General features: G+C 36.3%; 1 protein-coding gene across 3 annotated transcripts in view; it reads right to left on the bottom strand.

The window, feature by feature from the left end:
- CEP135 (centrosomal protein 135) overlaps nucleotides 1-24,600 on the bottom strand; it is a 98,091-nt gene that overhangs the window by 52,234 nt on the left and 21,257 nt on the right. For all 3 annotated transcript variants that reach the window (XR_013165893.1, XM_077136925.1, XM_077136926.1), the window contains exons 10-13: nucleotides 24,389-24,527; nucleotides 22,480-22,703; nucleotides 14,092-14,244; nucleotides 12,930-13,082 (exon numbers count right to left, since the gene is read on the bottom strand). Coding sequence is in view for 2 of the 3 variants with exons in the window: in XM_077136925.1 (XP_076993040.1) it covers nucleotides 12,930-13,082; nucleotides 14,092-14,244; nucleotides 22,480-22,703; nucleotides 24,389-24,527 (669 nt within the window). In the remaining variant the exon portion in view is untranslated. The remainder of the gene's footprint in view (nucleotides 1-12,929; nucleotides 13,083-14,091; nucleotides 14,245-22,479; nucleotides 22,704-24,388; nucleotides 24,528-24,600) is intronic.

Here is a 24,600-nt window from a genome sequence, read left to right as displayed (position 1 = left end):
CATCCCCTAACCGGCTTGGCATGAGCTGGCCTGCACTCCCAATACAAGCTGTTTCTGCTCCTGATGTCAGAACTTTCGTGGACATGCTGTGATTCATGTACATCTGTACAATACTGTCTAATGGCAGCATCACCCTAATACCAAAGCCACACAGAGATATCACAAGAAAAAAATTACAGACCAATATCCCTTATGAATACAGATGCATACATCCTCAATAAACCACTAGCAAACCAAATCCAACTGGATATTAAATCAAGTGGGACTTATCCCAAGAATTCAAGGGTGATTCAATATAAAATAATCATTCAACATAATACACCACGTTAATAGAATGAAAAAAAGCCACATGACCACCTCCAATGAACAAGGCATTTGAAAACAAATAAGGCATTTGAAAACATTCAGCACCACTTCTTGATAAAAACATTTTAACAACCAAGAGTAGAAGGGAACTTTCTCAATATGAGAAAGGGCATATATGAAAACCCACAGCTACTTCATACTCAACGGTGAAAGACTGAAAGCTGTTTCTTGAAGATCAGGAACAAGACAGTCTACTATCACCACCACTATTCATACTGCCCTGTAAGTGTCAACCAGAGCAAGAAAAAGAAACATAAGGCATCCAAATCGTAAAGAAGAAGCAAAACTATCCTTATTTGCAGAGGACATGATCCCACATAAGCTCACAGAATCTACAACAATCTATCTAGTATAAGAATCTATTAGCCCTAATGAATGAATTCAGCAAAGTGGTGAGTTGCAAGATAAAAAAAAAAAAATCAGTGGTGTTCCTATACACCAATAAAGAACAATTTAAAAAGAAAATCAAGAAAATAATTCCCTTTATAATATCATCTAAAAATATAAAACATCTAGAAATAAATTAAACTGGGGATGTAAAGGGATTGTATACAGAAAATTTCAAGGCACTGCTGAAAAAAATTTAAAGATTTAAAAAAACAGAAAGATAATCCCTGCCCATGGACTAGAAGATTTAATATTAAGATGTCAATATCACCCCAAATAATTTATGATTTAATGTAACCCAAATCAAAATTCGAACAGCCTTCCTCACAAAAATGGGAAAATTATCAAATTCAAGGTACCAAATAGCAAAAACCTTCTTGAAAACAAAGCAGAAGACACACACTTTCTGATTTCATAACTTATATAAAACATAGAACTAGGGCAAAAACAGACATATAGACCAGTGGAAGAGAACTGAGAGTACAGAAATAAGGCCATGCATCTATGATGAATTGATTTTTTAAATCGCTTCTTCTAATTTTTTTATTAGAGAAGTTGTGGGTTTACAGAGCAATCATTTATAAAATACAGGATTCCCACATGCCACGCCACCACCACCACCAGGCACTGGTGTGAAACAATTGTTACAAATGATGATAGCACATTTTTATAACTGTGCTATTAATAATTAAAATCCACTGTTTACCATAGCGTTCATTTTGTGTACTATAGTTCTGTGGGTTTAAAAAATGTTTTATTCTGTTACCATATATACAACCTAACATTCCCTCTTTCAATCATATTCAAATATATATTTCAGTACTATTAACTGCATTCACAGTGTTGTGCTACCATCACCATCCACTACCAAAACATTTCCATCATTCTAAACAGGAACCCTGAACACTGTAAGCATTAATGTCCCATTCTGTATCCCCATCCTATACCCTGGTAATCTATACCCTAGATGCTTACTCTGAGTTTGTTTATTCTAATTGTCTGAGAGAATGAGATCATACAGTATTTGTCCTTTTGCATCTGGCTTACTGCATTCAACATTGGGTCTTCAGGGTTCATCCACGTTGTCGCATGCATCAGAATTTCATTCCTTTATATGGTGAAATAACATTCCATTGTATGTATATACAACATTTTATTTATCTATTAATTGGTTGATGGACACAAGATGCTTCCATTTTTTTGGCCACTGTGAATAATGCCACTATGAACAGTGCTGTGCAAATATTTCTTTGAGTCCCTGCTTTTAATTCTTGAGTATATACCTAGTAATGGATTGCCGAGACATATGGTACTTCTATACTTAGCTTTCTAAGGAAATGCCAAACTGTCTTCCACAGCGGCTACAGAATTTTACACTGCCACCAGCAACGAATGAGTGTTCCTATTTTACTGCATCACCTCCAACACTTGTAATTTTCTGTATTTTTAAAGTAACAGTCTAATACTAATGGGTCTGAAATGGTATCTCATTGTGGTTTTGAGTTGCATTTCCCTGATGGTTAATGATGATAAGCATTTTTTCATGTGCGTTCTGGCCATTTGTATATCTTCTTTAGAGAGATGTCTGATCAAGTCCTTTGACCATTTTTAAATTGCGCTGTCTTTCTATTGTTAAGTTGAAGGATTTCTTTATATATTCTGGATATTGGATATGTGGTTTCTTTATTGGATATGTGGTTTCCAAACATTTTCTCCCATTGTGGAGGCTGTTGTTTCACTTTCATGATGACATCCTTTTAACCAAAAGTTTTTAAATTTTGATGAGGTCCCATTTATCTATTTTTCCTTTTGCTTATGTTTAACATAAGGCCCTGAAGGTGCTCCTACATTTTCTTCTAGGAGTTTGACAGTTCTGGTTCTTAATATTAAGGTTGTTGATTCATTTTGAGTTGATTTTTGTCTATGGTATAGGGTAGGGGTCCACATTTTTTCCCCCAGCTTTCCCGTCACCATTTGTTAAAGAAACTATTTCTTCCCAACTGAATAGTTTTTGCCACCTTGTCAAAAATCAAATACCATAAACATGAGGGTTGATTTCTGATCTCTCAATTCTATTCCATTGGTCTACACATCTTTCCCTGCACCACTACCATACTGTTTCAATTACTGTGGCTTTATAATAAGTTTTAAGATAGGAAATGTGAGTTCTCCAACATAATTCTTCTTTGTCAAGAAAGCTTTAGCTATTCAGGGCCCCTTACGCATCTGTATACATTTGATGATTGGCTTTTCCATTTCTGAAAAGAAGGTTGTTAGAATTTTGATTGGGATTGAACTGAATAATAAATTGTTTTATAATTATAAAAACCTAGTTTGAGCCCTAGGTGTTCTTAAGAATTAACAGGAGTAATGCTGGTTAGGGTTTAGCAAACCATGGCAATTAGCACTATCGAACTGAAGCCTGCATATGAGTACCCTCCAGAATAGCCCCTTGACTCTATTTGATCTCTCTTAGCCACTAATGCCTTATTTTATCATACTTCCTTTCCCCCCTTTGGTCAGGAAGGCGTTGTTGATCCCATTGTGCTAGAGACGGACAATTCCTGGGAGTTATGCCCCAGGAAGTCATGGACACTTTCATCCCTGAATCTTATGTCCCAGGTAGAGGGGAGGGTAATGATTTCCCCTCATTATAGGTAATCTTAGCATCTCCACTCCAGAAATAAGTTTCATAAAGACAAGCCTCAAAATCAAGGGCGTGGCCTATTTTCTTGGGAGTCCCCAATGGTTGAGAGGGTACCCAGGGTTTCACTGATGGGAATGGTTAACAGTTAATTTTTTTTCCTCCTTGGGACTCTCAAGGGACTCTACCAATACTTTTTAATTATCAGCCCACCACAGTCTGAGATGCATCCTGGTATTACATTAAGCTATACAGAATGACAAGGCCTCATTCCTGATCTGGGCTCCAAGTGTTTGGGTTGTTTAAATGAGCTATCCAGGCAGGCTGATTTAGATTGTGTATTATAGGTTCTAGACATAATAAACTTCTCTGCCTCTGGTCTCATGTAGTAGGTGAAGATCTAGAGTACATACATTATCATCTTTTACCCTGTATTCTGACTTACCTTAGTCCCAGCCATACTGGCTTCATTTTTATCTATAATTAAGGCCTGATCCTCGATACTGATTACTCTGTTACTGTATATACACCAGTGTTTATAACAGCATTATTCACAACAGCCAATAGGCGTAACCCAACCCAAATGCCTACTAGCAGATGAATGGATATATAAAATATGGTATATATCCATACAGTGAAATATTATTTAGCCTTTAAAAATAATGAAATTACAATACCAACTACTATATGGATAAACCTTGAAGACATCATTTTGAGTGAAGTAAGTCTGACACAAGAACAGAAATTATACGATTTCACTTACGTGAAATAGCTACAAAATGCAAATTCATAGAGACAAAGTAGAATACAGGTTACATGGGAAGGCTGGGGGTGGGATAGGGAGTTATTGCACAACGAGTACAGGATTTCTGTTTGCGCTGATGGGACCGTTTTGGTAATGGTGGTGAGGGTAGCACAATATTGTGAATGTGATTAATCCCACAGTAGATATACTTGGGAGTGGGTGAGATGGAAAAGTTCATATTGTATTTTTGTTTCCAAATCTAAAACAACAGAGATGAAAGAGACAATGTCAATGAAATGCAATACAGGATAGTGGATTGGATTTAAAAATGGAGGAGAAAATGCCCAAAAGGACATTATTGGGACAACTGAAAAATTTGGAAAATAGGCTGTCTGCTTTATATCAGTGTTAAATTTCTTGAATTTGATAACTGCACTTAAAGTGGTTACATGTACATATCTGTTCTTAAGAAATGTACATAGAAATATTAAGTGTTCAAGCAATATGACACATGCAACTTACTTTTAAATGTTTAGAACACAGATAAACAGATGACAAATAAACAGATGAAGAATGGATGGAAGGAATGAAACACAAATGTGGCAAAATGTTAAAGGTCGGTGGAAATGGGTATATGAATGGGAGGTATGTTGGAGTTTTCTATATGGGTGTTGCATTACTGTTGTTCTAAAAAACATTTTGTTTTGATATACTTTTACAAAGTATATGAAAATGAAAGGCTTTTTTAAAAAAAGAGACCAGAGTTTCATGAATGGGTTGGTCAACAGTGTGAATACCAGGGCTGTTTTCTGGATTATGCTACCCTATACAAACTCTTGCTATTGCTAGTTCTAATTAGCAGAAGAAATTTGTGTTCACTGAGAGTTTTTCTAGAATGTATTCATAGTAACTCCCATGTTATTCATTAAAAATGAATAATTAAATAAATTCCAGAAAAATCCATATAATGAGGATACATTTTTAAAGACATCTGTTTGCATTACACATTTTATGGAAAGGATCACTATATTATATGCATTTATCATTCAACTAATATAAAAAGCACCAAGGAACATGCTAGAAAAAGTAATATAGAAGATAAAACACACCTTAAACAAGAGATTTTAATAAAATTTATAATTATTCTCTTAGGAACAGGATCTTTATAGCAATATATAGAAAGGGAATCTAGAATCTAGGATTTATCTTCTGTCTGAGAAAATATTTAATCTGGATTTAAAGGATGAACACGATTAGCCAGATATGGGGATCGGGAACAGTGATGGAATTTTTCAGGCAGTAAATAGGTTATATAGAAGGCTGGAGGCAAGAAAGAGCCCACTGTGGCAAAACAGTCCTCTCAGGAAAGGCAGGCAGAAGGGGAGATAGTTTGGAGAAAAAAAGGAGACCATGAAATAGCCAAGTACCAATCATTGCAGTCTTTGAAAACAGCTAAAAAATTTTAAGTAGGACCTGATATGCTCAGATTTCTATTTTTTAAATATCACTGACTTCAGTGTGAAAAATGTATTTGAGAGAGATCACTAATACAGTGATTCAGGTAGGAGATAATAATGGTCAGAATAGGATGGTAGCAGAGGAATGGAGAAAAGTAACAGACTCAAGAGAAGTAATGTGAGTTTCAGAAGCCAAACTCCTTGCAACTTTATGGCTGAGTGACCTTGGGACGGTTACTTGATTCAGAGACCTATTTGAAAAGGTTATTCTGAAGATTTAATGAAATAATCCACATAAAAAAAAAAAAACTTAAAATACAGCCTCCCACAGGAAGGGCTTAATAAATGCTAAGTATTATTGAAGAGGCAGCATCAATAACACTTGGTGATTAACTGAGAGAAATGAGCTTTCAGGGAAAGAGGTGTCAGTGATGATGCCTGGATTCAATGACTCAGTGGAGAGTGGAACAACAGGAACCTCTGAAGGAGGCTTAAGGATCAAGATAATTCAGTTCATTTTTAATTCAAAGACCTAATCTAAAAAAATTAATCTTGTCTCTCATGACCTAGAAGGCTAATGGTTATATGAATACCATTTCTTCTGAACTTTCAGTACTATTATACTTTATACTCTATTTTCACATTCCTTTGTCATTTCAGCAGATATGGAAAAGTATAAATCAGTAACACGTGCCATAAACTGCCATATTATGCAGAAGTTTGCGATTTGATAATGTTAACACTTATTTTATAAGAAAAAACCTTTCTGAAAGGCAATATTTCAAAAGATTCCAATTAACAGACTTTTAAAACTGGATGGTTAGGGTAAAACTTTAACTGAAAATTGATGATTCCTACAAAGCTCAAGTGTTTTTTTTTTTAACATGGGCAGGCACCACAAATCAAACCCAGGTCTCTGGCATGGCAGACATCTCAAGTGTTTTTATTTCTTATTTTAGCTACTAATTTCAAGAACATATGGGAACGAAAGGTACAGTAGAAGAGATGAAAAAAAAAAAACATAGGAACCTACAGTGTTAGATTTCAAAAGACAGAAGACAGAATTAGTGAGTTGGTCTACGGGACATCTGAAATCCAACAAGTAAAAGAAAATATAGGGAAAAGAATGGAAAAATATGAACAGGGACTCAGGGAACTGAATGATGACATGAAGCGCACAAATATACATGATATACAGTGTTGTGGGTGTCCCAGAAGGAGCACATAGGGAAAAGTAGAAAAAGTAATGGAGGAAACTATCACTGAAAATTCCCCAACACTTAAGAAAGACTTATAATTACAGACCCAAGAAGCGTAGTGTAGTGCAAACAGGACAGATCCAAATAGATGTGTTCCAATACACTTACTTATCAGAATGTCAGTTGTCACAGAGTAAGACAAAATTTAGAAAGCAGCAAGAGAAAAGCAATCCATCATATACAAGGGAAGCTCAATAAGACTATGTGTAGATTTCTCAGCAGAAACCATGGAGGTGAGAAGACAGTGGAAAGATATATTCAAGATACTAAAAGAGAAAAACTGTCAACCAAGAATTCTATATCCGGCAATACTGTCCTTCAAAAATGAGGGGGAAATTAAAACATTTTCAGAGAAAAAAATCACTGAGAGAATTTGTGACCAAGAGACCAACTCTGCAAGAAATACTAAAGAGGGCACTAGAGACAGATAGGAAAGGACAGCAGAGAGAGGTGTGGAGAGGAGTGTAGAAATGAAGACTATCAGTAAAGGTAGAAAGAAGAAAAATTAGATATGACATATAAAATCCAAAAGGCAAAATGGTAGAAGAAAGTACTATCCTAACAGTAAAAACACTAAATGTTAATGGATTAAACTCACAAATTAAAAGACATAGACTGGCAGAATGGATTAAAAAACAGGACCAATCTATATACTGTCTACAGGAGTGTATTTTAGACCCATGGATAAACATAGGTTGAAAGTGAAAGGTTTGGAAAAGATATTTCATGCAAATAACAATCAGAAAAGAGCAGGAGTAACTATACTTATATCCAACAAATTAGACTTCAAATGTAAAACAATTAAAAGAGACAAAAAAGGACACTATGTATTAATAAAAGGAACAATTCAACAAGGACCCATAACAATCATAAAGGTTTATGCACCAAGCCAGAGTGCTCCAAAATACATGAGGCAAACACTGAAAAGAGAAACAGACACATCTACAATAATAGTTGGAGACTTCAATTCCCTGCTCTCATCAGTGGACAGAACATCTAGACAGAGGATCAATAAAGAAACAGAGAATTTGAATAATACAATAGATCAACTAGACTTAATAGACATTTATAGAACATTACACCCCGCAACAGCAGAATACACCTTTTTCTCAAGTGCTCATGGATCATTCTCAAGGATAGATCATATGTCCGGTCACAAAGCAAGTCTCAATAAATTTTAAAAGATGGAAATTATACAAAATACTTTCTCAGATCAAAAAGGAATGAAGTCAGAAATCAATAATAGGCAGAGGGCCAGAAAATTCACAAATATATGGAGGCTCAACAACACATACTTAAACAACCAGTGAGTCAAGGAAGAAGTTACAAAACAATTCAGTAAATATCTTGAGGCAAATGAAAATGAAAACACAACATATCTAAATTTATGGGAAGCAGCAAAGGAAGTGCTAAGAGAGAAATTTATTGCCCTAAATGCCTATATTAAAAAAGAATAAAGAACAAAAATTGAGGAATTAACTGTTCACTTGGAAGAACTAGAGAAAGAACAGCAAATTACCCCAAAGCAAGCAAAAGGAAAGAAATAAATATTAGAGCAGAAATAAATGAGATTGAAAACATGAAAACAATCGAAAAAATCAACAAAACCAGTAACTGGTTCAATGAGAAAATTAGTAAGACTGAGTAGCAAGGGTGACAAAAAGAAGAAGACAGAGATGCAAATGAATAAAATAAAAAATGGAAGAAGAGTCATAACCACTGACTCCACAGAAATGAAGGGAATAAGAGGATACTATGAACAACTTTATGCTAATAAACCAGACAATGTAGATGAAATGGACAACTCCCTAGAAGAGCATGAACAACCAACACTGACTCGAGAAGAAATAGATAACCTCAACAAACCAATCACAAGTAAGGAAACTGTACCAGTCATTAAGAAGCTCCCAAAAAATAAAAGTCCAGGACCAGATGGTTTCACACGTGAATTCTACCAAACATCCAAGAAAGAATTAGTACCAATCCTGCTCAAACTCTTCCCTGAAGAGGAGGGAAGGCTACCTAACTCATTCTATGGAGCCAACATCACCCTCATACCAAAGTCAGACAAAGATACTACAAGAAAGGAAAATTACAGACCAATCTCTCTAATGAATAGATGCAAAAATCCTCAACAAAATTCCTGCAAATCAAATCCAGCAGCACATTAAAAGAATTATACACCATGACCACATAGAATTCATCCCAGGCAGGCAAGGATGGTTCAACATAAGAAAACCAATTAATGTAACACACCATATCAACAAATCAAAGCAAAAAAACCACACGATCATCTCGATTGATGCAGAAAAGGCATCTGACAAAATTCAACACCCTCTCTTGCTGAAAACACTTCAAAGGATAGGAATAGAAGGGGACTTCCTTAAAATGATAAAGGGAATATATGAAAAACCCACAGCTAACATCTTCCTCAATGGGGAAAAACTGAAAACTATCCCTCTAAGATCAGGAACAAGACAAGGATGTCCACTGTCACCATTGTTGTTCAGCACTGTGTTGGAAGTTCTAGCCAGAGCAATTAGACAAGAAAAAAGAAATACAAGGCATCAACACTGGAAAGGAAAAAGTAAAACTCTCACTATTTGTATATGATATAATACCATATGTTGAAAACTCCAAAAAATCCACCAAAACTACTAGAGCTAATAAATGGTACAGCAAAGTGGCAGGTTCCAAGGTCAACACCCAAAAATCCGTAGTGTTTCTATACACTAGTAATGAGCAATCTGTGGGGGAAATCAAGAAAAAAAAAATCCATTTACAACTGCAACAAAAAGAATTAAATATTTAGGAATAAATTTAACTAAGGATACAAAAGACCAATACAAAGAAAACTACAAGTAATTGCTAAAAGAAATCACAAAAGACCTAAATAAATGGAAGGGCATACTGTGCTCATGGATTGGAAGACTATTTATAGTTACGACATCAATTCTATCTAAATTGATTAACAGATTCAATGCAATACCAATTAAAATCTCAAAATTTGCTTTTCAGAAATAGAAAAACTCAATAACCAAATTTATTAAAAGGGCAGGGTGCCCCAAATAGCTAAGAACATCCTGAGAAAAAAATGAAGTCAGAGGTCTCACACTACCTGACTTTAAGGCATATTATGAAACTACAGTGGTCAAAATAGCATGGTACTGGCATAAAGATAGATATACTGACCAATGGAATCGGACAGAGTGTTTCATAGACCCTCTCATCTATGTACAATTATCTTCGATAAAGAAGTCAAGCCAACTCACCTGGGATGGAACAGTCTCTTCAATAAATGGTGCCTAGAGAACTGGGTATCCACATGCAAAAGAATGAAAGAGGGTCCGTATCTCACACCCTATATAAAAATTAACTCAAAATGGATCAAAGATCTAAACATTAGATCTAAGACCATAAAACTTTAAGAAGAAAATGTAGGGAAATATCTTATAAATCTTATAATAGGAGGTGGTTTCCTAGATCTTACACTCAAAGCATGAGCAATGAAGAAAGAAATACATAAATGGGAACTACTCAAAATTAAGCACTTTTGTACATCAAAGAACTTTGTCAAGAAAGTAAAAACACAGCCTACACAATGGGAAACAATATTTAGAAATGATGTATCAGATAAATGTCTAGTATCCAAAATATATAGAGATTGTTCAACTCAACAATAAAAAGACAAACAACCCAAGTACAAAATGGGCAAAAGACATGAACAGACACTTCCCAGAAGAAGAAATACAAATGGCTAAAAGGCACATGAAAAGATGCTCAACTTCTCTGGCTATTAGGGAAATGTAACTCAAAACCACAATGAAATATCATCTCACACCCACCAGAATGGCCATCATCAATAAAACAGGAAATGACAAGTATTGGAGAGGACACGGAGAAAGGCACACTTATCCACTGCTGGTGGGAATGTTAAATGGTACAACTGCTGTGGAAGGCAGTTTCTATACTCAGGAAGCTAAATATAGAATTGCCATATGATCTGGCAATACCATTGCTAGGTACCTACTCAGAGGACATGAGGGCAAGGACACAAACAGACATTTGCACACCAATGTTTATAGCAGCATTTATAATTGCCAAGAGATGGAAACAGTCCAAATGTCCATCAACAGATGAGTGGCTAAACAAGCTGTGGTATATACATATGATGGAATATTATGCAGCTGTAAGACAGAATAAAGTTATGAAGTATATAACAACATGGATGGACACTGAGGACATTATACTGAGTGAGATTAGCCAGAAATAAAAGATAAAGAAATGTACGGCCTCACTGAGGTGAACTAATGTTAATGAATGAACATGGATAATTTCAGTTAAGAACAGAGGTCATCAAGAGATAGAAACAGGGTAGATTTTGGGTAATTGGAACTGAAGGGATACTGATTATGTAACAGGACTGATCATAAAAATTCAGAAATGAATAGCAAAACACTACCAAATTGTAGCACAACAATGTTAATACACCAAATGAAGCTGAGTGTGAGAATGACAAAGGGAAGAGGGCTGGGGGACAAACGAAACCAGAAGGAAAGACAGATGATAAAGACTGAGAAGGTATAATCTAGGAATGCCTAGACTGCACAATGATAGTGACTGAACGTACAAATTAAAAAATGTTTTTATGTGAGGAAGAATAAAAGAATGTCAATAGCACAGGGTGTTGAAAATAGAAGGTAATTCATACTTAAAAATTTTAACTTATGTGTGGGACTAGAGCAAAAAAATGTTTATTTGGTAAAAAATTTATATTTTCACTAGTACGTTTCCTAATATAACTTACATGGTCAGTTTAACTGAACACCATAAGTACATGGAGCCCTGAATAGAGCATAAGATTTTGTAGGTTTGTCCAGAGGGATGCTCTGATAAACCCCAGAGTGATTTGAACAGTGAAGAAAAAAGTAGTTGCAAAGTCCCCTTGGGAGAATGGCAAGAAAGGAGGAAAATTCAACTTCCCATTTGGAAAATTCCTAATATTCCTGCAAGCAATGGGGACAACCAAATCAATAGGCCGAGCCCTCAATCTTGGGGTTTGTTCATATGAAACTCGTCCCCACAAAGGATAAACTAAGTCTATTTAACATTAGGTCTAAAAGTCATCCCCAGCGAACCTCTTTTGTTGCTCAGATGTGGTCTATCCCTCTCTCAGCCAACATCACTCACGACCCTCCCCCTCTCCATGGGACATGACTCCCAGGATTCTCCCTGGCAACGTGGGACAGAAATCCTAGGATGAGCTGGGACTCGGCATCAAGGAACTGAGAAAGACTTCCTGACCAAAAGGGGGAAGAGAGAAATGAGACAAAATAAAGTGTCAGTGGCTGAGAGATTTCAGGGTTGAGAGGTTATCCTGGAGGCTATTCTTAAGCATTTTATAGATATGCCCTCTTTAGTTTAAGATGTATTAGAGAGGCTAGAGGGAAGTGCCAGAAACTGTAGAGCTGTGTTCCAATAGCCATGTTTCTTGAAGATGAATGTATAATGATAGAGCTTTTGCAATGTGACCATGTGATTGTGAAAACCTTATGTCTGATGCTCCTTTTATCTACGATATTGACAGATGAGTAAAAAATATGGAGTAAAAATAAATTTCCTATTGAGTTTGGAGGTTGTCAAACTTTTTGTGTAAAAAGCTAGGTAATCAACATTTTAGGCTTCATGGGCCATATGGTCTCTGTCATAACTGTTCAACTGTGCCAGTGCAGTACAAAATAGCCACAGACAACACATAAATTAATGAGCATGGTATTCCAGTAATACCTTATTAATGGACACTGAAATTTGAATTTCATATTTTCATATGTCATAAAACATTATTTTTCTTTTGATATTTTCATTTTAACCATTCAAAAATGTAAAATCCACTCTTAGCTTATGAACCATACAAAAAAACAGGCAGCAGGCCAAATTTGGCCCATGTAACAAAGTTTGCCAAGCTGTGATCTAGTTATACACACCTCCTTTTTTGTCAATAAATTCCCTTTCATAAATAAATTAATCTTATTAAATTAAAATTTCTGAATCTTAAAAATAAAAGTACTTACTTTTAACTTTTCTCTCAAAGCTTCCTTTTCTACCATTACTCTTCTTAAATCAGATAACGCAAGTTCTTTTTCTTTTTCCATAAGACTAACAATATTATGGGAGATGGTGCTTTGGGCAGATTCCTGTCTTAGTGCAGTTAATTCTTCCTGAGCCTCAAAGATTGAAAAGACATAGATGAAAAAACACTTTGGATATGCTCCCAGTTAACAATGACAAATTAAAATAGGCTATCGTTATTCTCTTGCCAAATCTCAACACAATAAAAGTAAAAGGATTAAAATAATAATAAAACAGAGTGGGCCATGGTGGCTCAGCAGGGAGAGTTCTCGCCTGCCATGCCAGAGACCCGGGTTTGATTCCTGGTGCCTGTCCATGCAAAAATAAATAAATAAATAATAAAACAAAAAATACAAAGAGATTGAGAGAGGTTCCAAGCACAAAATTTGGAAACTAATCACAGCTCGGACAAATAGTAATTAAGTAAGCAGACCCATGAAAGGGGAAATCTAAGCTGACAGTGGGGAAAGTCCAGAAATGGATCAATTTGTATTGTAGAACCCCAGGAAAGCTCAAAAAGAAAGCAGCTCTTGCAATTTGACCTTAAATTTGTATTTCTTTCTCCTCCTTTCAGAGTAACAGTAGGATTTCATGGGGGATTGGTATAGGAACAAATTTGGATGACAGAAACCATGCTTTCCTCAGACCCTCACTGCCCTCTGACAACTAAGACTTTGTAAATGGACCAATCTATATTGATTCCCTTTTCCCTAGAGAACATTATTTTCACAAAAAGCTGTGTTCTTAATGCTCAGTATATCCAAGAGTGAGCTCTGCCCACTTTTGTAATAGACTTGTCCCAACATACCTATATCCCAAGCATAAACTTGGCTCAGAATCAGGCTGAACCCTGCCCCAGATAATTATAGGACACTATCTCTAACCTGTCACATAGGCTAAAAAAGAGGAAGAATAAGTATGAAAAAGTAAAAGAAATTTTGCTTGGGAACAAGATGACAGTAGAAACTACTATTTATAATTCTAATGATGAAACATATAATTAATATATGCAATATATTATAATAATTTAAAGAATATATACTAGTTCCATTATAGTTAAATAATTCTATATAATCTGTGGCTTAATTACAATTAATTTCTTACTTGATTATATAAAACACTTAGTTTATCTCTTTCTGCTGTCAGTAATTTAACATTGGACTGTATTTCTTCCATATGTTTTTCAAATCTTTCTAGCATACAGTGAAGTTCATCTCTTTCTCTTGTGATCAGATGAAGTTCTGAATTGTAATCACCCTGAAACATAATTTAAAAATAGATGTTATCATTTAAAATTATTACCACATGGCATCAAAAAAAATGCTGGTGGTAAGACTGACTGAAGATGCTAACAGATAAAAAGAACACAAATTTATTTAATGTAATTAAGGAAGACAATTTTTTAATCTATAATGAGAGTAGGAGAAAAGAGCACTGGGAGTACTGGGGCCAGTTTCATGTCCTTCATATTCACGAGAAGGGACCTCACTGCCAATGATATTACTTGATCACATCCCATCAAATGCTATCAACTGTCATTTTCCTGGAGTTATTTATAACAATGGTACTTAAAGTGTGGTCCCCAGATCACCAGCATGAAGTAAGCAACCCATGAGACATGTAAAGTATGGGGCCCACCCCAGATCTATTCAATCAGAAACTCTGGGGGTAGAGCCCAGTACCTCTGGTTTAAGACTTTCAGGTAATTCTAAAGCCTGCTAATCTTTAAGAAGTGCTAGTTTACAACACTCTCCCAGGGAGGGACCAGGTATGTATATGCCTGCTCTCCCAATGCAAGTAAATCTAACAGACAAGCACATTTCTCAGTGTTTTCTGGGACTGTATCTAAAATTAGTTTCATGGGCACACCAATCCCCAACTGTCCCAGCTTCACGCCAATCTGAGGTCTATTTTTACAATCAGATAAATATAAATATTTCTACAAGGCAGAGTACCTTAAGGATGTTCAGAGAATAAGCAAATAATTCCAAAACTTCTAAAACAAGAATAAATCTATTCTTGTATAATTCTAGAGATCCATTAGCATCGTGACTGTTGTGGAAAATAAAGATGGTAAATGTAGACTTAGAGTCTACTGGTATTTTAATGCTGAAGAAATAAATGTAGAAGCCCCAACTAGGGTAAACTTGAAAATCTGACACACTGGAAAAAATCCTGGTGTATGTTATTCAACATGTATTGTGTACATATCATATCCATGCACACTTGGTAGGTATCTGTGAAGTACCCCTCACCTGTCACTTGGAAATAAGTTATCTTCTTGGGAAAATGAGCAAAATCAAGGTATAATGAATAATATTAGCTATCTGGAAAAGATACCTTAAAGAATAAGATGTCTTATATGACAAACGCAGATTAGTGCTAGAGGATTTAATCAAGGCTTAAATAACTATAAAAGAGAATTTGTAACACAACCAAAAGTAACAGCATATCTAAAGTAAAATGTCCCATGGAAAGGTGGTCTGCATAGCATCTAATAAAGGTGAGCTCAATAAATAAGGATTTGACAGTCTATTTCCATTACTGTCTAAGTCTCAGCTTAAATGTCACTTTCATGAGTGAGTCTTTCCAAATCCCTAACCTAATCTGGATCTCCCTTTATATACTCATGGCATCCTGACTCTTTCCTGTATTCTTCCTTAATACTTATCATAAAGGAAATAATAAAGCTATTTACATGATTGTGTTTACTATATGTCTTCGCCACTAAAATGTAAGCTCTATAAAGGACAGAGTAGTTATGTGGCTTTGTTCACATCTTCAAGTGCCTAGCACAGTACCTGGTATAACATACGTATTCCCTGAACATTTGACTGATCTTCTTAAGAACTCTGGCTCTTCACTAAATTCATCTTGCATGTATATATTTACATTAGTGTTACTGATAATAACTGTCTATAACTCCCTTTCCTTACCCCATGGCCCCAACACACGTATGCATACACATGCATGCACGCACACACACACAAGCACAATGCTGAAGGGTATGAGGGTAGGAGCTATATCTTCTTTATCTCTGTATCCCCAGTGCCTCATTCTTAGCAGGCATTCAGCATATATCTGTTGAACAAACTTTACTATCTAGACCTGAAGTGCTTTGATCCAGCAAAGAATAAAAAAATGACACATTTATTGGCTTCAGGTATTGTACTGGGCTGTTACGCAAATTATCTTATTTAATCGTCCCAAGAGGTTGTAGTAACTTTCCCTACTCTGCAGATGAGGAAACCAGGGCTCCACGAAATTAAGTAACTTGTCCACCAGTTTGTCATAAAACCAGTTTGTGGAGTTAGAATTTGTACCATGCCTCTAACTCCAAATCACAATATCATATTCAAAACTCACAGTAGCAACATGGTTAGTATTAGGTGAAAGAGGACAGTGCACTCCCTAGAAAGATGATAGAGAGTAACAAGTATCTTGTTAATAAAGATCATTAATACTGAAAATGTCACTTTTTTGAGTTGTTACAATCCCAAGAAACTGTCTAATGGTTTACCATTAAGCAGGGTTGAAAAATTTACAGCTTATACCAAATCCAGCTTTAATGAGGACTTATTATTTGCCAACAAAGTGTTTTTTTTTTTTTTTTGAATGAATCAATGATAGATATTTACTATTCCTCCTAGTTCCAAATGCAAAAATGTCATCTTTCCAGGAGAGGAACAGTGAGTGATACTATGTTTTAATAACTACATTAAACCTTCAGGGCCCTATCGATGGGCATTGGCTGAGATGAGGCAGCACTGATTGGCTTTGGAGATGCCAGTTTCTCAGTTGCTGAAACCTAGTTGGCAAATATCACAAGTGGGTGTTTACTTTCCTTATAGGACACTGCAATGCAGGGCATGTATTCTCAAGAATAGTTTTACTAATCCATTGCCTGGCAAAAATTCTTTGAAAACTGAAAATCTGGAAAAGGATTTCTAAAGAACTGTTTTCTTTTTATTAGATTTTAGTTGTGTAACCAACTCTGCAAGCTTTCCATCGTGGCTGTGTTTAATCCTTACTCAAAGTAACTCTACCAGGAGAAGTGGCTGGGCATGTCGGCTCTCTTCATTCCTGCCTGGTTTTTTCTTTTCACTCAAATTGCCTCATTGTATATATGTCATTTATCGTAAGCTGCCTTGAGCCTTTTATGGATACTTTTGGGGTATACATTATAAACAAACACATGAGGAAAATGGGGGTTCTTGGCTGCTGTTCAAAAAAAGCATCACAACTGAATTTATAGGATATTGGGACAAAGTCAAGTAAAACACAAAAGCCTTTCAGGCTGAAACCCCCTTTCCAATTGTGATTGTAGGTCATTCTGGAATAAAAATCAGTACAGGGGAGAACATTTTTCTCTACAGGCACTATTTTCAGATCCTTTTAAAGTAGAGCCCATGATATTTCTAATCAGAATTCAGTCAATTGGGAGGAATATTGTTTAAAATGAGCCCCAAATCTTTGTCTGTCAGTTTTTCCCATATACGTGAAAACGCTGTCTTTCTAAAAGAAAAGGAAAAAAAAAAAGCTTTCTATTGCTCTCATCAGTTTCATCAAAAAGTGAAAGGAACCAGGACATAGTATTTCTCAAATCTTCAGAGGTCAGTTTCCTAAGGCAACAAAACCCAAGAAAAATGATGCTTCTCAGCATGAGGGAAATAGAACACAATGTCCTTTCATTTGCAAACCTGCTCCAGTTTATGAAGCAGCTGGCTCCAGGGTGCCCCTTTTCACACAATCTTCTCCCCTTCAACTTTTATCAAGAATTTTTAAATTGCTTTCTTTTAAATGACTAATTCAATTTCTTTACTTGTGATTGGTTTGTTGAGGTCATCTATGTCTTCTTGAGTCAAAGTTGGTTGTTCATGTCTTTCCAGGAACCCGTCCATTTCATCTAAATTGTTGTATTTATTAGCGTAAAGTTGTTCATAGTATCCTGTTATTACCTCCTTTATTTCTGTGAGGTCAGTAGTTATGTCTTCTCTTTCATTTCTGATCTTATTTATTTGCATCCTCTCTCTTCTTCTTTTTGTCAATCTTGCTAAGGGCCCATCAATCTTATTGATTTTCTCATAGAACCAACTTCTGGCCTTATTGATTTTCTCTATTGTTTTCATGTTTTCAATTTCATTTATTTCTGCTCTAATCTTTGTTACTTCTTTCCTTTTGCTTGCTTTGGGATTAGTTTGCTGTTCTTTCTCCAGTTCTTCCAAGTGGACAGTTAATTCCTGCATTTTTGCCTTTTCTTCTTTTCTGATATAGGCATTTAGAGGGCAATAAATTTCCCTCTTAGCACTGCCTTTGCTGCATCCCATAAGTTTTGATATGTTGTGTTTTCATTTTCATTCGCCTCGAGGTATTTGCTAATTTCTCTAGCAATTTCTTCTTTGACCCACTCGTTGTTTAGGAGTGTGTTGTTGAGCCTCCACGTATTTGTGAATTTTCTGGCATTCCGCCTATTATTGATTTCCAACTTCATTCCTTTATGATCCGAGAAAGTGTTGTGTATGATTTCAATCTTTTTAAATTTGTTAAGACTTGCTTTGTGACCCAGCATATGGTCTATCTTTGAGAACGATCCATGAGCACTTGAGAAAAAGGTGTATCCTGCTGCTGTGGGATGTAATGTCCTATAAATGTCTGTTAAGTCTAGCTCATTTATAGTAATATTCAGATTCTCTATTTCTTTATTGATCCTCTGTCTAGATGTTCTGTTCATTGATGAGAGTGGTGAGTTGAAGTCTCCAACTATTATGGTATATGAGTCTACTTCCCTTTTCAGTGTTTGCAGTGTATTCCTCACGTATTTTGGGGCATTCTGGTTCGGTGCGTAAATATTTATGATTGTTATGTCTTCTTGTTTGATTGTTCCTTTTATTAGTATATAGTGTTCTTCTTTGTCTCTTTTAACTGTTTTACATTTGAAGTCTAATTTGTTGGCTATTAGTATAGCCACTCCTGCTCTTTTCTGGTTGTTATTTGCATGAAATATCTTTTCCCAACCTTTCACTTTCAACCTATGTTTATCTTTGGGTCTAAGATGTGTTTCCTGTAGACAGCATATAGAAGGATCCTGTTTTTTAATCCATTCTGCCAGTCTATGTCTTTTGATTGGGGAATTCAGTCCATTAACATTAACTGTTATTACTGTTTGGATAATATTTTCCTCTAACATTTTGCCTTTTGTATTATATATATCATATCTGATTTTCCTTCTTTCTACACTTTTCTCCATACTTCTCTCTTCTGTCTTTTTGTATCTGATTCTAGTGCTCCCTTTAGTATTTCTTGCAGAGCTGGTCTCTTGGTCATAAATTCTCTCAGTGACTTTTTGTCTGAGAATGTTTTAATTTCTCCCTCATTTTTGAAGGATAATTTTGCTGGATATAGGAGTCTTGGTTGGCAGTTTTTCTCTTTTAGTAATTTAAATATATCATCCCACTGTCTTCTAGCCTCCATGGTTTCTGCTGAGAAATCTACACATAGTCTTATTGGGTTTCCCTTGTATGTGATGGATTGTTTTTCTCTTGCTGCTTTCAAGATCCTCTCTTTCTCTTTGACCTCTGACATTCTAACTAGTAAGTGTCTTGGAGAACGCCTATTTGGGTCTAATCTCTTTGGGGTGCGCTGCACTTCTTGGATCTGTAATTTTAGGTCTTTCATAAGAGTTGGGAAATTTTCAGTGATAATTTCTTCCATTAGTTTTTCTCCTCCTTTTCCCTTCTCTTCTCCTTCTGGGACACCCACAACACGTATATTTGTGCGGTTCATATTGTCCTTGAGTTCCCTGATACCCTGTTCAAACTTTTCCATTCTTTTCCCGATAGTTTCTGTTTCTTTTTGGAATTCAGATGTTCCATCCTCCAAATCACTAATTCTATCTTCTGTCTCTTTAAATCTATCATTGTAGGTATCCATTGTTTTTTCCATCTTTTCTACTTTATCCCTCACTTCCATAAGTTCTGTGATTTGTTTTTTCAGTTTTTCTATTTCTTCTTTATGTTCAGCCCATGTCCTCTTCATGTCCTCCCTCAATTTATCGATTTCATTTTTGAAGAGGTTTTCCATTTCTGTTCGTATATTCAGCATTAGTTGTCTCAGTTCTTGTATCTCATTTGAACTATTGGTTTGTTCCTTTGACTGGGCCATATTCTCAATCTTCTGAGCATGGACCGTTATCTTCTGCTGCTGGCGTCTGGGCATTTAGACAGATTTCCCTGGGTGTCGGACCCAACAAGGTTGTAAGATTTTTCTGTGAAATCTCTGGGTTCTGCTTTTCTTATCCTGCCCAGTAGGTAGCGCTCGTGGCACATGTTTGTCTCACGTGTTTGGATGGGATCCCCCCGTCACCGATCTCCACGGCCTGGGGATTTCCGATCCAATTCTCTCCGTTGGTTCGGGGGGCTGCGCATGGTGGGGGCGTCAGCCGCCGCGGCTTGAGGGGACCCTGTGGCTTGTCGCCGGCCGCAGTGGGCCCGGGGAATTCGCCACCGGACCAGGAAGTTGCCCGCGGGGGAGGGGCATCGATCACCGGCCACCGCGGCCTGGGGAATTCCCCACCGGACCAGGAAGCCGCCCGCGGGGGAGGGCCACCACAGCTTGGGTAGCCCTCTGATCCGAGACTCATAGCCGGACCAGGAAGCCGCCCACAAAAGAGGGGCGCCGGCCGCCTCGGCTTGGGAAACTTGCCTCTCCGAGACTCTCAGCCGGCCCGGGAAGGAGGGAGGGAGGAGCTCCGGCCGCCACAGCTGCCGCTGCTCGGGAAATCGCGCGCCGTTCGCGGATCTCACCGCAGCCGAGTCTCGCAGTCAAACTAGCCAGTCCGGACTGGGGTACGCTGTGTGTCCATTCCCTGCCGTGGCCCCGGGAGCTGTTCTGCACTGTTTAAGTTCACCTAGTAGTTGCTTTGGAGGAGGAACTAAGACGCACGTACCTTACTAAGCCGCCATCTTGCCAACAAAGTGTTTTTAAACATGTTTAAAATATTTAATTTTAGACTGTAATCTCTAGTTCCGAGAACTCACAACTGTCTTGTCCTACCCACTTCACTCATTTACTCACCTACAACTCACTACCCTCCAAGTGACTAGTTGCTGGGTTTCTAAAATGCGCTGAACACCCTGACTTTCTGAGCTTTAGAAAATGGATTGCTTATCTATGCCAGGTAAAATTATAACATTTCAGGATAGTAAGTAAGTTGTAGCAGGAAGAGCACCTCACCTAATTCAACTAGAATGTCATCATTATCTCTTATTTATCTTTCAATTGTGACTCCACACAAAGCAACTGAATTAAATACTAAGGTTATAAGTTTTGAGACTTTTATTTAAAAGTCCTGAGGTATCTAATACTGATTAAAATGATCAACCATTTTGTGGAAGATTTTTCCATACAATAAAAATGATCAGCTCAGTGATTTACTTCTCCTGAGTCCTGAGTAAATATGGAACATAAAAAAACAACTCAGTAACATATAAATTAGCATTCATTATATTTCTCCACCTATTAATTCTGCTTATAATAGATAACATGGCATATTATTTACACTGAATGATGCAAATCAAACGAAGTCACTAGCGAATGAAGCTAAAAATCAGAGTCTAGTAAAAAAAAAGACTCCAACCTGTTTGACAATAAACACAATCTTCAGGGAAAAGATGATGGAATTGGTCAATTCCGTCAAGTCTGGAAGAAAATGATATTTCTCCCAGTTTCCCCCAATTTAACCTAGTATGTGGATAATGCTAGGATTATATAAACTTTCTGAGCCTCTGTGGACTCTGTAGCTCCAAAGCTGAAACAAAAAAAATCTGAAGTACTCAAATGATAATCACAAAACACTGAAAATAACTGAGACCTAAAATTGAGAAATATAATTCACATGAAGCATGGTTAATGTTAAAAAATACACAGATGTAATTAGCTGATACACAAAGCAAACATTTTTAGACTACCAACTTGCAACTGTGATTGTAGTAGACAATGGAACAATTAGCCCAACATCCATTGCCCATGTTTACCCTTCTTCACATGGTTAATATAGAAGATGCCTGCTTAGAAAAATGTGATCCCACTTCTTGACTAGTCCAAGGCTGGAAGTTACAGGAAGCCATGTTGCCCACCATGTGGACAAGCCACTTTGCTACAAAAGAAAATGCAGAGAAAGGAAATATCCAGAAACATGAGTCCCTGGTTCTAGTTTCTGGAAACCCAGATATGAACCCCTGTACTCCTCACATGACTCAGCTATTCAACCTTTCCTTAATTTCCAGAAACCCGTAAGTATGTTGTCCTTTTTGTTTAACTGGTTTTCCTAATTAATGCAGCATTCCTATAGTACAGGTCATGGAAGAAAACAAGGATCAAAATTAGGAGTTTTTAATAGCAATTATAAAGTTATGTTTAATACAATAACAAACGAGAAAAGTCTGTTCATGATATCCTCCTGCCTTGTAAATACTCTTACAAACAAATTATTACCTTTTCTGGTGTTTTAAAAATTGGATATTTTTCACGTGCAAAATAATTTGTAGAACAAGATCTTCGCTGTATTATATGTTGGAGTCTTTCTAGCTCTTTCTTATAATAGTCTCGTTCTTCTTCAATACCTTTCAGAAATGTATCTAAACGAGAAGGTGACCTGTCTCGACGTTTTATTCCATGTTCTAACCTCATCCTCTCAACTTCCAAAGTAAGTTCTCTTTCTGCAAATTAAAATGGTTAAATTTTAAGAATGTTGCATATGTAACATGTAATTAGCCAAATAATCAAAGAACATATAACTATGATTAGTTATAATATGTACATTTTATACATTAGCTTGAATTTTAATATAGTATAAACATAAAAGCTCAAACAACTCAATTCTTTCTCCAAATGGACAAAATTACTAGCTTGAACTACAGAAATTTCCTTCTTACAGTTTTTGTTCCAAACTATAGAGTGGACTGAAGAGCTAAGGAATAGTGGGTAATCAAGAAGGAATATCAAATGTGATGGTCTTTCAGATATTGAAGCTCTGAAGAGTAGGCAAGGATGGCTGAGGGGAACAGGTCAAAGTTTTTTATTATAGATTGGTAGAAGAGTTAACATATTTAAATGCTAATGGGGGTAGGGAACAGTACAAAGACTAAAATCAGGCAAAGAAGATAATCAATATGTAAGGTTCTTAAAATTAGAAGACAGGACCCAGAAAACAGATGGAAGCATTGGCTTTTCATAAGAGGGATGTTCTTCCATTTTAACAGGAGGGATAAAGCAGGTTCAAAACAGGGACGTTTAAAATTTGGGGGCAGGAAACAGAAGGAATACCTGCCTGTTCGTTTCTATTCTCTCAGGGAAATTGGAGATAAAATGATCCACTCAGAATGAGCAGTGGAATGGATATCACAGGTTCGAGAAAGGAAAATATTTGAAACATTTCCTACAGAGTGGGAGATGGAGCACTAAGATGGGGAAACTCACGCAATGAGAGATTTAAGTTAACTTCAGCATCACACAGCTAGTAAGTGAAGGTTTCAAAAGGATTATTCACATGAATTCCGAAAGGCCTAGGATATGATTTCTTAACACTAGCCTTCACTTTCTAAGACACACCAAGTTTAATGGCACGAAGCTTCTGTACTTGCCATTGCCTTGGCCTGGAAACCCTGCCTCCAGATCTTTATATGGCTGGTGTCCTCCTGTCACTGAGTCCTTCAACCAGGCGATCTCTAGCACATTCCCCTATTTTATTTTAATACCTGTAAAACAACTAAAATTAACTCGTTCATTTATGTGCTACTAGTTTGTCTCTACAACTAGAATAAAAGCTCCATAAAAGAGGGCCTTGTGCATTCTGCTTATCATTATATACTCCAGAACCCAGAAAAGAGGTTGCTACAAAACAGACAATTCATAAACATTTGTCAGATGAATGAATGGACAAATTCTTAGATGTTCCTTAAGTCAAATCATGTAGGACTTGAACCTGGAAGAAAATTGGCTTATTACAATTATGTGTGTGTGTGCGTGCATGTGTACTTTAAGGCGAGCCAATTGCATTTCTTTAAAAGGATTATTCTGTACATCAGATTTCCCACTATTTACGAGTGATCTTTCTCCTAATCCTAATTCTGTCAGTCTACCTCAAAGAAGTAAATACTTCTATTTGAAAATTATTCAAAGAGCATTCCATGTAGCAACTAGTCAAAATACAAAAGAATCCTGTAAGCTCTTTGAAAGATGGAAACTTCTACTGTGTCTACAGTGCCTAGTATGGTTTCTGATATATAACAAGTACTCAACAATATTTATTGTATGAATGAAAGATCACCTACTAAGAAGAAAACACATTAAGATACAATAACAATCACAATCACTTTTAAGTTATAAGCATTTTACATCTTACCAGTATTTGCAAAACTTTCAACTTTTTTGGTAAGTCTTTGCCTTTCGAGTTCAAGCTGATGAACAACAGTTTCAAGATCTGTTTTTATAAGGAGTTCAGCACTCAGTCTCTCCTTTTCTTTATGGCATAAGTCTAATTCCTGCAAATTGTAATACTATTATTAAAATTTCTAATTACTTTTTAAAATATTTTAACACTTAAAAATAGATATT

Source organism: Tamandua tetradactyla, chromosome 19 (genome assembly GCF_023851605.1).
Source record: "Tamandua tetradactyla isolate mTamTet1 chromosome 19, mTamTet1.pri, whole genome shotgun sequence".
Classification (NCBI taxonomy): domain Eukaryota; kingdom Metazoa; phylum Chordata; class Mammalia; order Pilosa; family Myrmecophagidae; genus Tamandua; species Tamandua tetradactyla.
The sequence above is the reverse complement of the archived record's forward strand: the minus strand, read 5'-3'. Positions and strand labels throughout refer to the sequence as shown.